The sequence below is a fragment of the Topomyia yanbarensis genome, chromosome 1 (genome assembly GCF_030247195.1).
Source record: "Topomyia yanbarensis strain Yona2022 chromosome 1, ASM3024719v1, whole genome shotgun sequence".
NCBI classification, from domain to species: Eukaryota; Metazoa; Arthropoda; class Insecta; order Diptera; family Culicidae; genus Topomyia; species Topomyia yanbarensis.
This window is the reverse complement of record NC_080670.1, coordinates 11905997-11922825: the sequence shown is the minus strand read 5'-3', so window position 1 is coordinate 11922825 and position 16829 is coordinate 11905997. Positions and strand designations below refer to the sequence as shown.

Here is a 16829-nt window from a genome sequence, read left to right as displayed (position 1 = left end):
TTGATGCCTCGTATCAGTCGGCCCTCTTAAGTCACGGTCTTGGCTAGGTGATTACACGAATTCCTAAACCAACCAACGTGGCGCTGATGACTGCTGCTTCAATCTTTATTATCGCTCATTGACTGTCTATTGAAGGAAACTAGGAATAATTTAATGGCTGTACTCCTTTGCCATTGAATCACTGTCGCACGTCCTTGCTACAATGGCAACTAACTAGATCTAGTCAAAACGTAACTAGACCATCTTGGGATTTAATTAAAAGTGAAATCTGTTTGTTATGATACCCTATTTTCAACACCTTCAAATTTGTTGTTTCATCCATTACAAAAACGCTGATTTTCTTGGCACAAGAACAGATCTCATGCCAAACCATAATTCTCTTTCGTGAAAACAAACTTAAATCGGCAAGAAAACTTGCCGCGAGCAGAAGCCTTGTAAAATTTGAGCTCCAGGCTTTTGCACCAGGATGAGTGTTCGGATCTGATTCATCGTCGATCAAAACAACTCAATTGAACTTCATCAACTGTTTGGGGCTTTGGTTTGGTTATTTGTTTCGGGTACATTTGTAGCATTTGTGATAATAAACGATTCGACTTCGATGCTTTAAGTTCACATTTAGCGAACAGTTATGAATATTTTATGACTGGAAAACATGAAGTATTTTAATATAAATTTAGAAAAGCGTGAAATAGAGTTATATAAGCCAATTTAGAGCTCCCCGACGACTCAACCCTTTGTCTTCTACAGCAGGAGTCAGGATGTTTTGGCATTTTTTCAAATGCGAATCAGCTGAGTCTGCGGCATATTCGGACAAGCGAAAAGCTACTTTAACACCTTATGCTGTCTTCTCATGTTCACTCGAGAACGGATGGAACAATTTAATTGCTCGCAAGAATGATAAAAATCGCTTTGCGAACCGTTTATCCGCCATTCACATGAAAGCCTGTGTAACATTTCGTTTTCTTAGGAGCAACCCATGCGTAACGAATACACCCGATCCGAAAGAAATTGCAACAACAAACGAAGGAGAATCACTATTACATTGCTCCGGAGAAACCCAGTCTAGAGACCATGTCGCACCCGGCGCCAGATGCCAAGAATTGACCCACTGAGTTTCTACTCCCTTTTCGTAAGAAGTGACAAAAAGTCGAGACTCTTCTTCATTTCGTACTTCTTTTAGTCTTCCTATATTTGTTTAATAAATAAAAAATATATTTTTTAACATCCTTTTTATCTATTCGTAATAAACCTGGTTGCTTCTTGCTCCCTCTCCAGTAGTTTGAAAAGACGCGCGCGTGAAATCGCTGGTATGTCCGTGATGCAAAATAAGACTTTCACTTACAGTTATTTTGGGCCTCTCAAAATTATTTCATATTCCCGTAGCGAATGTAATAGATACCTTTTCAACCTCCGTTTATGTTCTATTTTAAATTAGTTTTTTTTTCGAGTTAATTTGGTGGTCTTCCTTTTGCTTGTTTGCCTTCTCTAAGAATAATGTTCCTAAAATGTATTGCTGAGCACCAAATGATGTGGCCCTGGTGGCTGGGCGCTCAGAGCCTCCTAAAAACTTGAATCACGAGCGAGCTCCAGCATAATTTTTAATCGAATACCTATCCCTACCCTCAATATCCCTCCTCCCGTGACCCTTGTGGAGGGCGCAGTAGTATATACGGCATCTAGTAACAACAACTATCGGACTAACATTCCTTTTCTTTCCTTCTGCAGTCTACGTACGGGCATGGCCGGCGCCTGTGTTGATCAATAAACAACTTTTGATTACAAGGAGTTGTACATTGAACGGTGATTTGTTACTCCCAAGTTCTATCATCTATTGATTCTCTGTACAATTTTAGCTAGTTCAGATCAATAACAGAATTGCTCAAGCTATTGGATATCTGATAATATTAGGATTCTTATATTCGAGCTGTAAACAAAACTATTCTAACATTAGATCCAATTCTTAGTATGAGCTACCTCCAATACGCTTCGTCAATACACATTCTCGCAATAAAAATGTCGTCATGTGATAAAAGGTCCAGTTCCAGCTTCATCGTCCGTTGGCAGTTCGAAACCCGGACCCGACCCGAACCCGACGATTTTCGGGTCGGGTTCGGGTTCTGCAAATTTAAACTTCTAGGGTTCGGGTCGGGTTCCGGGTTTTCATATTTGAATTTCTCGGGTTCGGGTCGGGTCCCGCTTTTTAAAATTTCAAACTTTCGGGTTTGGGTCGGACTCGGGTTTTTTTTTAGTCTTCCAGTCTTCATTCAAGTTTGTTATGAATATATACCAAATTCGTTACTGATACTGATGCAGTTGGGAAATAGGATTCTGAGATGATTATGACTTTCACTGGTTTAGTTTTCGATAAAAATATACTGAAAAAAATTCAAAAATTTGTACAAGAAAAAGTTTTTTTCAAATAACTTTTTTTCCTTGAATGCGCTAGCTTGAAACTTTGACGGTAGGTAGGGAACATAATTACTAACGACGCTGAATCCTTCTGGATAAAGACACGACACGTCTATCGTTTGTTTACCATTTATCTGTCAGTGTCATTCCAATCGAGCACGAGATCTGTCAATGTCATTCCAATCGAGCAGAAGACTTGTCAAATGTTACAATCTGATGAATGAATTTTGAAAAGTATTGTGATAGTGAGTTAAAATATTTTGAATAAATTTCTGAATCGAATCTCTAAGGCAAGGTAAAACATATAACTTTTATCATTACGGTGTCTTCTAAAAGTTGTTTCAACCATTGCAGCTATCCGTAATGTTGTAATTATCTGGTAACCACAGAACCAGACCCATTCCGCACGAAGGTCGTAGTTTACCAGGAAGCGAAAAAACAATATTTTTAAAACCGGCGATAGTTTTATTGGTACAAAACTTCACACAGCACTTCATGATGAAAAAATTAGCGTCGTTGCAACTCTGCGGTAACTGTAGTATACGAGTTAACTGAAGTTAACGCCGTGACAGTGGTGCTAGTTTGCAGAAAATAATGTTGCCAAACCATTTTATTTAGTTGAGATAAGATGGCGAGTTTATTCAGTAATTTAGCGTCTTTAATAATTTCATCCAAATCAAAGTTAGGTTTTTTGTAAATCGACTTTAAATTTTTAAAATCGATTTATTTGTAGGATTCGACAAATTTTTTTTATATTTTTATTCAAAAGTTTGACTAATTTTGTAAAAATCACTCTTGCATTTTATTGTAGAATTTGTCATTTTTAGATTAAAGCCACTTGAAAAAAAATTGATGAAAAAAATTTGACCCTTTTCAAACTCTAGATAATATTTGAAACTTGCCCAACAACTCTAATAGATTGCTTATAAGGAAGCACACTTGCATTTCTGATGCCTTTTGTAGAAATATCGAACAAATTTGTGTTTTAGCCGGCGATTTTCTCTCGTAGTAAATGAACAGAACGTATTCAGTATACAAAATATTCACAGGAATACCTATCTGGTCTACTTTAACGCCAATAACAATCTCTATGAACGTGAATGGAAAGTCCAGTCGTCCTCCGGCTATTTGTAATGACAACGTAATAGAATTAAAGACCGTGCGATATGAAACAAATTTCAAATGCATTTTAATTTGTAGCATGACATCTAGTCTATCTGTACAACAACAGTGTGAGTTTCGACTCTAGCAAAATTGTATTTCCCATCACGTTGAGTTGCGCTGATTGTTCTAGCAAATACGATCCTTCAGAATTACAACGCGAAGCACCGAAAAGAATCAACGGCACAACACGTGTTACAACTAGTAGTGCGGTAAAACAATTTACGAAGTAATGCAATATAAAATACCAGCCCCGCGCTCAACATCAAAGGCTACTACAATTGGGGCACCCCTTCTCAGCGATTGCGAAGTAGAGTCTGTCGGAGTGGGACTGATGCTGTAATGCAGAACTCACCAACGTGTCTGTGCGTCACGTACCGACTCCTGTTTCCGCTGTTGTGATATCTGCCAGTTCGAATTACTCCGCTTCACTATTTTACGCGACATCGAAAGTTTGGACAAAAATAAAAAAAGTAAAATAGACTCAGTCTGAGAGGAAAAGTCTTCCTTTCTTTTAGCTAAATGGAATGTGAGTGGGAGACAGAAGGAAAACGATTCGACTCAATTGGCATTTAACAAGCATTCTTCGAACTTTCTTTTATTTCGGAAAAATCAGATCTGTTCAATTTTACACTTTGACTAGAGCGAAAAAGTTTATTTCCAAAGACGGCATTACTGGATCTTCTGGGAAGGATAAAGCTACCGCCTTGGAAGCACCAGTGTCAAAATAGCACCCACCAGGGAGCAAGCGGCAAAAAGTGTAAACGTCACCGTGCAGTTCTCTTCCATGATAAAACCAATTAGATTGGTTCCAGCGACGCTGCCAAGCCGGCCCATCATCAGACTTAAGCAGACGGCCATCGCTCTAATGTTGGTAGGGAATATGGATACGGCTACACCGTTCACCAACGAGATAGAGATTCCGGCAAATACCATAAAGGAGCAAAATAGCATCAGCACAAAGTACATGTCATCGATGAATAGCAGCAGCAAACCGGAGATCCCCGAGACGAATAAGTTGAAAAACAAAATATAGCCTCGGTTGACTTTGCGCAAAATTGCGGAAATAGAAAGATAGAGGAAGGTGTAGATGGATCCCAAAGCTATAACGTAAATAAACACATCTTGCGTCATGTGATCGTTGCATTCTTCATCCATGTATGAAATGAGATCTTCGTCGGGGTCGATCTCTCCTTCCAGAACGTTACAGATGGCTTCCGAACCACCCTGGGTACCGGATGTTAATCGATTGATAATCTCCGGATACCATAATCCCATTCCGGCGGAGCTGTAATAAATACCAGATGAGTTATCGAACTTCCGCAAATTTGTAAGTTAGTAGTACTTACACAAAAAACATCCCGAACTGTAGTGTACAGCACACAATAAAGTAGGTCAGATTTGGTCGTTGAAACAGGGGCACCATCTGATCCCACATGTTACACACAACAGCCAAAAGTCCTTTCCTCTGTGATCCGATGGCATCCTCGCACACCTCCGGAGTTATCCGTTTAACAGGATAGTCGTCTACCGTTGCTCCCGGGTTGTTGCCCAAGTACATTTTCTGTAGCACCTGCAAGGCCAAATCATCTTGACCCTGTGCGAGATAGAACTTGGGACTTTCCGGCAGGAAAATCATCCAGACGGCAGCAATCGCACCGGGTAGCGAGTAGAGGATTATCAGTAGCCTCCATGGTCGGAATTCTACCAAACTCCATAGATCCAGGCGCCAGTCGAAAGACAGCACTAGCCAACCGAGAACTGCGGGGAACGGATCATTTCGCTATGGTTAGAGATCTTCCTGGTGAACTGAAAAATATAGACTTACTGCCGGTGTAGATGGAGGATAGTCCGACGGCAACACTGGCGAAGGAGATGATCATGGTTCGTTTTTCCGTTTTCGTAAACTCACCCAGATACGCGTAGATGGTGGCTGACGGTGCTGAAACGCTGGAATGTGATTGAACAGGATTCGTAAGTCTTATAACTTTAAAAAAATGTTCGATCTTTCTGTATCAACCAGTGTTGCCTTCGATCCTAGACAACTGATATAATCGTTGAATCTGAACATTTATGCAAGTCTAGGCCATTTCGTGATTCTTGAGGTCCTGTTTTGTTCAGATTTTGGTTCCTCTGTTTTCGAATTAAAGGCCTATGTACACCCTCGGTGAAAATGACTGTGAACTTGATGCGCACCAAATTGAGAAAATGGAACTTATTCATTAATATACTTAGCGAATCCAAAAACAATTAATCGATATAATTGAATCAATGTAATAATATTCATATTCCCTGATCATTTTAAATATTTCACAGTGAAATATGTTCGCAGTGGATATTTCACTTGTTCGCCGGGAGTGTGAACGCGACGATGTACACGCGGAGTGGTGAATACAAATGCCATCGCTGTTCGCGGCAAACGTTCGCCTTCGAATATCAGATTGTAATTAATAAATAAATTGTAAACTGCCAGTTGAACGTGAAATCTATGCTCGCCGAAGCAACTGTTCACGACGTCGTCCACCGTGAACAAAGAAAGCTATTCAAAACATGTTCGCGTTCATTTTCACGGATGGTCTAAATAAAGCTTGAGTGAAAACGCGGCGATGAACGGATTCGATGCGGAGTGGTGAATACAAATGTCATCGTTGTTCACGGTGAACGTTCACCTCCGAATACCAGAATGCATTCTGACAAACTGTAAACATACAGCTGAACACGAAATTGTCGTTTGCGGCTGCAACTGTTCACGCCGCCGTCCACCGTGGGCATAGAAAGGTATTCAACACATGTTCCTGTTCATTTTCACGGAGAGTCTAAATGGTGCTTAGTTGCTGAATTTGTTTACTTTACTGAACTGAAGTGACATTTATATTCACCACTTCACCGTCACGTTTACATTTGTTAAGCACTATTTAGACTCTCAGTGAAAATGAACGTGAACGTGTTGAATACCTTCTATTGTTCGCGGTGGACGACGCCGTGAACAGTTTCATCAGTGAACAACGATTTCACGCTCAACTGGCAGTTTACAGTTTGTCAGAATGCAATTTGGTATTCGAAGGTGAACGTTCACCGTGAACAGCGATGACATTTATATTCACCACTCCGCATCAATTCCGCCCATCGTCGCGTTTACACTCCCGGTGAACAAGTAAATTATCCACTGCGAACATATTCCACCGTGTAATATTTAAAATTATCGGGGAATATGTATATTATTGCATTGATTCAATTACATCGAATAATTGTGCATGGACTCGCTAAGTATATTAATGTACTATCGTTTAGTTCCAGTTTCATCAATTTCTATGTACTAATAAGTGAGATATTGGAAAAAACAATTTGGTGCGCATCGAGTTCACGTTCATTTTCACCGAGGGTGTAAATAGGCCTTTATGAATAAAGAAAATCTGGCGTGTTTTTTAAAAAGGGCCAATAAACATGCTGTCAAAATTCATTTTGAGAGGAAATTCTGGACAAACAATTGATCGCCGATTATAGAACACAGCGGCAGACGAAAGAGAAAACTTTTCTCTTTCATAAAATGTTAATATTCTTTCTCGGCGAGTTACGGTTTGTCCGGAATTTACTCTCAAAATGAATTTTGACAGCATACTTATTGGCCGTTTACAAAAAACACGTGAGAAATGCTCACAACGAACATATTGTGCTGTGGATTTTATTAGGTTTTTGAAATAGAATCGATGAATATATTAAAATGTTATAATTTTATATTAACCTGAATTTAAACTCTCGTGAACGGCAATTTGGCTCTATCACAAATACATATTCAAATATGTCCTTTTCCGCTGTTTATAGTATGACAAAACTAAAAAGTAAACATGCTTACCTATTCATTACAAAAAATATTTTAAAAAAGCATTTTTAAGGTAATTTTATTGATAATCTGTGAGATACATTTCGTAGTGAAAAATAGTCGTGGTGGACATTCAGCTTGTTTACAGTAGAAAAACTCTAGAATGAGAACTGCGGAGATGCCATTTTGGATCGATTGGATTCGGGTTTAGCTGTCAAAAAACGAATCCAATCGAACACTTCTTATCCTTATAACATTGCACGTGTTGCCATACAATGCCAAGGCATACGTTGCCAAAAATGCTGTTTTTTCTCCGCAATTCTCTTTCTAGAGTTTTTCTAGTTTACAGCAAGTGTAAACGCGACGATGCAGAGTGGTGAATACATATGTCATAGCTGTTTACGGTGAGCGTTCGCCTCCGAATTCCAGATATCATTCTCAGAAATTGTAAACTGCCAGTTGATCGTGAAATCATGGTTCCGCAGCTGCAATTGTTCCCATCGTCCACCGTGAAAGGTAGAAAGGTATTCAACACATGTTTACATTCACTTTCACGGAAAATCTAAATAAGGCTTTAGTTTTGTCACACTATATGCAATGAAACCAAAGATATTTGGATAAACATTTATATGCGAATCCAGTTTACGTTCACGTTCATTGACGGTCCTAATTGGCTGTAAGTGCCTGAAATACATACTGGAAATTTGATCGGCCCATCACCCGAAAGCCAACGAATAGAGTGTCAAAATCTAAAAGCATCACCACGATGCCGCTCCTCCACGCGGCTGCACAAACGATTCAACTTACCACATTCCAACGAGCAGCCGGAGAATCACGATGGTGACAAAATTACCCGCCATACTCGACACCAGTGAGCACACGAAGGTGAGTGCCAACGACAGGATGATCACATTTTTGCGCCCTTTGGTATCCGCCAGATAACCCCAGACGTGCGACGTCAAGATGATTCCTATTTGCCACCGCACCGCGAGCCAAGATCAAGGGTCGAGGGCGAGGCAGTAAGAGAAAATAAGGGAAACACAAACAAAATTTTATAGTTGTTTCCCCCAGCTCGTAAGATGAGCTTCGCTTGCAGCCAGTCAGTCAGTCAGTCAGTGTGGTGAACAAGGTTGCACTAGATAATGCACGCTGCCAACAGTGAAAGCCAACGCCGTATAAAATAGGTTTGGATGCCAACCAGGATACAGGTGTGTACTCATCTTTTGATGGGAATTAAACAAAAAAACTATATGACCCCTCGCTATCAGCCAAGAAAAATGCTATCTTCCAGCTGACTGCAATCTCCGTCAACTCGGAAGCGACCGTAAAACTTTAGATTAAGTAATTCTTTCGACAATAGGACAGTTTTATCATCGTATACTGTGCTGTTGCTCTTTTGATCTAAAACGAATTTCTTTCATTGGCACTTTTAGAACATATTTTATAGTATTTCACACGGAATTAAATTAACACTTTCTTGACACACATGGAAGTGGTGAGTTTAAAACTATAAATAGCACAACAAATGTGAACAAACCTTTTAACAAGTTTTACCTGTCATTTTGATAACATCATCTTTAATTTCTAACAACATCCCCGGAATGTGTAGCGTTTGGATTTTCTGACTTCTGAAATAAACTCTCGTAACCAGGGATGCCAACGGTACCGATAAACTACATTTTTTTCGGTATATTTACATTTGCACAAGCCATACAGCCCGCTACAGCGACGCATCACTACAGCTCTTGCCAGAACGGTTGCCTAACCGAGTACATTTTCCCGTACAGCAGTAGAATACATTTTTGTTTTGCTGCTGTACTCCGACTGCTCGGTGAGAGTGTGGCGCAGTAAAGTTTGTTCTCTCGCTTTGTACATTTTTCTCTGCATAGTCAACGGGAGAGGTCCGCACACAAAAGCGTTGATGCCGGCCGTGGCGTAAATGAGCCGCATCACTTGTCGTCATTTTTAAATAAAAATATTAAAAAGATTGAAAATATTAAAAAATGTAAAGTAAGGAAAGAGAAGCTGTACCGCTCGCGTCTGGTGGCTGTACTGGGGACAGTAGTTTTTTGTCATGTTACACCTTTGCACACATGCAGCCGTACAGCGCTGGGCGTCCTGCACTAGCGAATGACAGCAGCATCGAGAGAAAAATGAGAATGTAGGCAGAAAAATTACAGCCGTGGAAAAGGTAGGCATTTTGCATCCTTGCTCGTAACAAATAAATAAATTAAATGGGATTATAAATTTAAGCCGCCTCATTCAACGAGAAGGATCTATTTTCCCAGCTTATACAAATGGAAGAATATTTATCTGCACATGTTTACCCATCCGATAAGTTTATTGCCTAGAAACAAAAACCGGGAGTTCCTGTTGTTCGCACTGTTCGGCCACACGCCACTCTGACTGATGTTTACGCAAATTAAGCTAACCCATAAACAACAAACAGCCCACCTGAAGTGTAAAGGAATACTTACCTGCAAAGCTCACACCCGTCAGCATCCCCTTGTCCGTTGCCGAGAGATTCAGATCGCAGTGAGCGGCGGGTACGAGAATCGAAATACCCATGGTTTCGTTGAGTACGACCAGCATAACGAGCGCGGATACCAGGAAGATCTGCCAGCCGCATCGGCCAAATCCTGTTTGAGATGGAGAGAGAGAGAGAGAGAAGCAAATTGAGTAAGGGAAGTTCGGCTAGCGCAGGGCACAAACAGAGATGCCATTATGCCAGATTTATCTGGCACAGCCAGAGTTTTCTACAGCTTCCAGACAAAAACACAAACCTCTCATTCTGCTAGATTTTTAAATTAATGAAGTGTTTGCACACACATTTTGGAAATTTGGGGCATATTTTCCCAAATTTATCATTAAATCGATCGATAAATTTTGATGACTTTGAGGTCGCTGTTCAGTGACAGATTTTACCTGACATATTTAGTTGATCTGCCAGATATTCTTTGAAAAATAGTGGCAACCCTGGGCACAAAAGCCCAGTCCAATCCATCCTAAAATTCCGGGATTCATATGACAACCTATGGCAACCGATTCCGATTCGAATCCGGTTGTGTCATATGAGCTGGAACTTTGGCAGAAGCCTGCCAATATTCCGACTCATTTTTCGACTGATTCAACTGGGATATTGTACAACTTAGTTTATAAAGCAGATAAAGGTTTCAGTGCCCTCAGAAGGCTGTCGTCCTTGACGGGACCAACCCAGCCAATTGCACGTTCCAGGCCTGTGTAGGTGGAATGAAATTGTGTAAAGTTTCAACTTTTCAGCAAATATGCCGCGGTGAATGTGAAGTTTCTGTAAGGCAACCGAAACGGCATGTAATGTATATTACAATGTTCCTGAAAAAAGGCCCTTTTATAAATAAACTTTTCCTAAAAGACCCAGCTTGTAGTACAATGTAAGTTGTGCAAAACTCGTGAAAGATTCCGATTTCCCGTTTAAAATAATACAGATTAATCTCGGTTTGACCGTATCTTCTTTCGGACTAAAGATAATCCGCAAAACTCTGGAATCTTCAGCCGTAACAGACTTCTTTAAAGTCCAGAGAAGTTTGGAATTGTGATATTTTGTCTATAACAAGTAAATGATGTTGCTGGAGACAAGTTTTTTATAAAGGATTACCGTGTCTATATACCCGCTCACAAAGTTGAGATAGACGGTGTGGTCATCGTTTCGCGTTTGTCATGTTGTTTGTCACATTTATTTAATATTTAAGCTGAAAATTGAGATATTTCTACTAAATAGGTATTATATAGATGTTTAAGAAACAGTACACAGGGGCGGGCATAGCGTAGTTAGTAAATCTATTGCCTTGTACGCAGCTCACCTGGGTTCAAATCCCAACCCCGCACATAGGGTTAGATATTTTTCTTTGGAGATTTGTCTAACCCGAAGAAGCGAATGTACACTACTTTATTCTGAGAAAATGTTCTAGATAATGCATCTTCATTAAACAGGTATTCAAAAATTGTGCGACCATCTCCCTAGTAGGGTCAAAATAAGTTCATAACCCTATTACCGAATGTTGTGGAAAAGAACGCATTGGAATAAAATTTTGGCAAGCTTAATTTGTAGAGTCTATAAGAAGCCGTTATTAAATTCTGTTTTGGCTGCATTGGTGGTCCTGTCAAGTGCCCATATTTGTAGGTGGGTTGATGAACAGCAGGAGTTATTTCGAGTTGGTATACTAGTGACGGTCGAATTAAATGGGCTTCAGTCGCCAACTCCCGTTGGGCACGGCAACAAAACACGAACTGAATAATTTTAAAACCTTCGCAATTTCGGTCATGTGAACTATCATTTGTAGTCATTCAATGGGGCAAACCACATAACACTATGTTCCGTCGTTGGTCAAATAGTGTAGATCAGTCAAGGTGCAGATGATTACTACTTTTAAAAAGATGGGTGGGTAATGTCTGCGACATAACCGGAGAGATGTAGAATACATAAGGAACACGTTCTTCAAATATGTTGATACTCATTAGGATTTTCGGACAAAAGCTGATTTGGGCGAGGAATATTTCAAATTATTCTTTACAAAAATGATGGTGGTCCTGAAAAGGACCGGTTTTGTTGGCGTTGTTGGCCTTGGTGAGGGAGATGGCTAACGATGAAATTAATTGTTAGCATGAGGAAGTCGCGTAGTACTGGCCAATGGAAGAACAGATAATAATTGATTCCTGAAAATCAATTTTTCTTTATTCATGTAAATTATACATACTTACAAATCTAACAGAAGATTCCTGATCATATTTCTGAATCATTAGTGCGAACATTGTGTAATTTGGTTAAGTACAATGAAAGTTACAAACTTTCCAAACTCGACCTTCTGTTCCTCCAGAAATATTGAAATGGGGTGTCTATATTAAACCGTTAGTCGTGGTCACAATAAAAAAAGATGGGTGGGTAATGTCTGTCACATAACCGGAGCGTCGTGATTTCAATTCGAGACGTTAATTTAAATCTAATAATATTCAACAGAATCACGTTTGAATGGGAAATTTTCAAATAATTCTCTATGGTAATAATGGTGGTTCTGAAAAGAACCTTTGGTATCGGCGTTGGTGTTGATGGTGATGCGCTGGATCGTTGGATATTTTGGCATGATAGTTACGTGCCTGGCGAACTGTTTTGTAGCCTCGAACAAAACGACAAGACTGGCTTCTTCGGGTACCATTACGGCTGAACTTTATAAGCTTAGCTCGACTTTGAAATCCTGCACAATCTCACGAATCAGACACTGGTAGGGCCATTTTGTTTGCTACTAGCACGGAGCTGCACAAAAAAATCATTTAATGCAGTTAGTTCACGGGGGCTGCCAAAAAGCTTGAATAGAAGCATGCGACTTCAACGTTTCTCTTAAACACATGCAACAACACATTCGTTTTGGTAATACTGATAATAACAGTAGAAAGGAATGGAAAAGCAGTGCACGAAACGAGCGAGAGGATAATTTAAATTTTTGTTCCGTGTGCAAGCTACTTCTTTCCACCCAACGTATTATGTTGCTTGTTGAAAATTTGTTACACACCTTAAAATGAAAGTTTCAGTTTAACTCTCACTAGAACACAATTGATTGGTCCTGAAAAGAACCGTTGCTTTTATTGTAATTTACGCCCACTCCCACAAACCGACCAAGTAGGCATCACTGGCTTCATTACGGCTGAGTTTTGTAAGCGTAGCTCGACTTTGAAGTAATACACAACCTTACGAACCAGACGCTGGAATGTTAGCCAGCGGATTAGTTGCTTCGTTGCTCTTTAGTTGGGGCGAAATACTAGCATGGCGACAGTTCCTGATCGGCAGTTGGTTGCGATGGGCCACCAGTAGCTGGGGCACTTTTGCGGACCGTCATCATCGCCAACTGCTTTCCTCCGGTGGACTGGCTGCTTGCTAGTGCTTGAACGAATACGAATGATGAGAAAAACCGACCGACCAATATTCATATATGAAAACACGAGAAAGCACTACTATCGCTCTCCCGCTCGTTTTCGTGCCATTCCTGTGCCTTTCCTTTCCGTTCGGCTACCAATACTAGCATAACCAAAACGAATATTCTGTCTTTCCATCGCCTTCAATCTAGTGGCCAGTGCTAGCAAACTTGCATGTTCAGTTTTTCAATAACAACATTCAAACAATATTTTCAAAGAATGTTGCAGATTTGAAAAGAAGGAAGGAAAAGATTTTCACAAATTTAAATTCTTTCGTGTTATTTGTTAGCGCTGATAAAGGCTATTTAGTTTGCTACTAGCAAGGAGCTGCACAAACAAATCGATTTATGCAGTTAATCAACGGAGGCTGCCAAAAAGTTCGAATAAAAGCATGCGACTAGTGTACTTTGCACGTTCTATATTTTATCAATACTAGAGAGCTCGACAAACACATGATTACGGCCTAAAAGCCAACTGTCAAAATCCACTTTGAATGGAAATTACGGACAAACCGTTACTAGCCGAACACAGTTCACAACAGTTTATGAAAGAAAAAACTTTTCTCTTTCGGTTACTATAAACATCTGTGATTGGCGCGTAACGGTTTGTCCGGAATTTCCATAAAAAGTGGATTTTGACAGTTGGCTTTTAGGCCGTAATCATATGTTTGTCGAGAGAGGATCAATAAAATAATTCAAATTGTTATAGCGACATGCAATTGTGGCAACACTGGCCATGAGATGGTGGGGGAACACGCACATTCGTTTTAGTTATGATGGTAGTAGCAGCAGAAAGGAATGGAAAAGCAGTGCACGAAAACGAGCGAGAGAGGATAATTTAAATTCTCTTTCTTTCTTTCCACACATCGTATTTCTTATATTGCTTTCTGAAAATTATTTGTTATACACCATGAAATGTAAATTTCAGTTTAACTCTTATTAGAACACAATTAATTGGTCCTGTAAAGAACCGTTTATTGTTTTATTGCGGGAGCATAATACGCACTCCCCGCGGACACGGTGAGCTAGAAAGCACTATTTTGCATTCTCGAACAAACCGACCAAGTAGGCATCGTTGGCTTCTCGGGGCATCATTACGACTGAGCTTTGTAAGCGTAGCTCGACTTTGCAGTCCTGCACAATCTCACGACCCAGACGCTGGAACGATAGCCTACTCTGTTGCCCTTTAGTTGGGGCGAAATTCTTGCAGGGCGACAGTTCCGATGAGTCACCAGTAGCTGGGGCACTTTTTCCGCCGTCGTCATCGCCAACTGCTTTTCTTCGATGGACTGGCTGCTTGCTAGTGCTTGAACGAATACGAATGATGAGAAAAACCGACCGACAGATATTTATATAATCGCGCTAATATGCACTACTATCGCTTTCTCGCTCGTTCTCGTGCCGTGCATGAGCCTTTCCTTTCCGTCCGGCTTCTAATGGCCTAACCAAAGGAATATGCCGTCTTTCCCCCACCAAGTGCTCTCGTCAAGCAACCCAATGCGAATAACCATACAAACAAACATGTAGTGGACCTATATATAAACTTTTCATTATTTTATTGTTCGGTTGGTCTACCATAACGACGGCTCTGTGCGGGATGGGCTGAAAATTTTCACTTTTCCGAGTCGTTTTCGAAAGATTTTTCAAAACACATTTTTTTTTGTTATTAGTACATGTTATACATACTTCAAATTTTAATACAGCATAGAGGAACATATTTGCAACAAATTGGCCTAAAAATCAAATCATTCTGTTAAGTATGATAAAAGTTATTAACGTTCAAAATCTGACGCGGCGCCGCAGCCGATATTTTGAAACGGGACCCCTATATTGAAACCTTAAATGTATTCTACATTAAAAATCTATTATTTCCGAAGTAAATAGTAGTTAGTTGTTATACATTTTACGAAATTAGATTCAAAATTGCTTCGCATATTTTCGTTTAGATAACGCAAAAATCTACTCATTGCATTAAGGGGTTATATACAAGAGAGCTAAGTTCGTGATTTTTTTTAAAGCGTTTTACGCATTTTTTTTTTAAAGCAAAAGACAGCTCGTTGGTAGTGCTATCGAATTCGAAAAAAACAGTTGAATTAAAAATAATATTGAAGGTTGGCGGAGTTATGGCCCATCCCCCATAGCGAGTTTTTTTTGGCAGAGGTTCGCGGTGAACGCTCTCCAAGCCGAACAGCTCAACTGAAACCAAAAAAGTAAAAAGATTATTGAAGAAAAATTTATTGTGGTGTTCTTGAACGGATTGGTTTCCCAATAAAAATTTTTTTTCCTGCAAAATAGACGTGTTAACCAAAAAAATGAGTTTTGTGGTGTTCAAAATTTTAAACAAAAATAAACAAATCGCAAAGAATCAAAAAAAATTGGATAAAAAATGAACCGTTCAAGTACACGAGAATGTAAATACAAACAATTCAAAAAAAAAATGATGAAAATCGGATGAATAGTTTTTGCGATATCACGTTCACGAGATAATTGCGTTTAAAGTTTTGTGTTAACTTCATACGCGGAAGAACCAGCGCGCTGTGAACGGCTGTAGTTTGAAATCTAGTGCTCCGATCTGTATGAAATTTCGATATTTTCAAAAGTATGTACTTTCAGAATATTCAATGATTTTTTTCGATTTTTTGAGTTACAACTTTGTATACAATCCCTTAAAGACTTATTCGCATTCAAAAGCTGAGAAACTATTTCAGTACAAAATTTTGAAACGGTAGATTCTACTTCATAATGTTGGCGCAGAAAAGCTTGCGTTGCGCGTTGTGAAGCACGGTGTTATTGGTAGATTGCATACTAACGATTATCATGTTGCCTATAGGTAATTCAACTCACCTCGTTTATGACATAAATGATCGGAAATGAACTTTATCTCTTTTGAGTTTAGTAAATCAATAGCATGGGAATCGTCATTGCCGGCCACGGTCATCTTTGCCGATACTTAGGATAGGGTAGGAAGTAATACCTACTTAAGGAAGGCCGCCGACTCAGTGACGCTTCCATAGGTATTACGAAGTTGGAATGAAGGACAGGTATAGGTCTAGGATTCGCCATACGCAGGCAATGCGCCCACGACATGAATATGTTTTATGCAGTTTGGATGATTAGTCTCAGAGTACACGTATACTCAGAGCAAAAAGATAATTAGTTACGACCTTGCGATTCCGAGAGTGGCGCTTAAGCCACCGAGTACAATAATTTTTTTGAGCTAGATGTGTACTGGAAAGGGACAGCAGCGCAGAACCGCGAACCCAGAAGGGAAGCTTATACACGCTTCTGTCGAAGAATGCTGGAGTAAGTCTGAAAGCTGATGGTTGCTTTTAGTCTACTCCAGCTGTGTCTCCGTCCGGCGCTGGCTTAACTCTCAAAAAGGCAAGCTAAAATTGTGCATTCAAGAAGCATCGCTTCTAAGACCCAATGCAATCAAAAGCCTCTTTTTTGTCATTTTATCAGTGAATGAATCGAAAGCCCGAAAATGCTCTATCATT

General features: G+C 39.8%; 1 protein-coding gene across 1 annotated transcript; it reads right to left on the bottom strand.

Moving 5' to 3' along the window:
- Positions 1–4143: 4143 nt before the first annotated feature.
- LOC131693566 (synaptic vesicle glycoprotein 2B-like) lies at positions 4144–16270 on the bottom strand. The gene is made up of 6 exons (XM_058981492.1): positions 16177–16270; positions 9868–10029; positions 8198–8360; positions 5399–5520; positions 4920–5331; positions 4144–4858 (listed from the first exon to the last, which is right to left on the bottom strand). The coding sequence occupies exons 1-6, from the start codon at positions 16268–16270 to the stop codon at positions 4270–4272; spliced, it is 1542 nt and encodes a 513-aa protein (XP_058837475.1). The 3' UTR covers positions 4144–4269.
- Between the last annotated feature and the right edge of the window lie 559 nt (positions 16271–16829).

Bases quoted from the DNA above. Each gene is read 5' to 3' on its own strand.
- LOC131693566 (XM_058981492.1), bottom strand. From the start codon at position 16,270: ATGACCGTGGCCGGCAATGACGATTCCCATGCTATTGATTTACTAAAC. The intron at 5,521-8,197 runs GTAAGTTGAATC...ATCACATTCCAG, and splicing joins CGGCTGCTCGTTGGAATGTG to CGTTTCAGCACCGTCAGCCA. The intron at 5,332-5,398 runs GTAAGTCTATAT...CGTTCCCCGCAG, and splicing joins ATCCTCCATCTACACCGGCA to TTCTCGGTTGGCTAGTGCTG.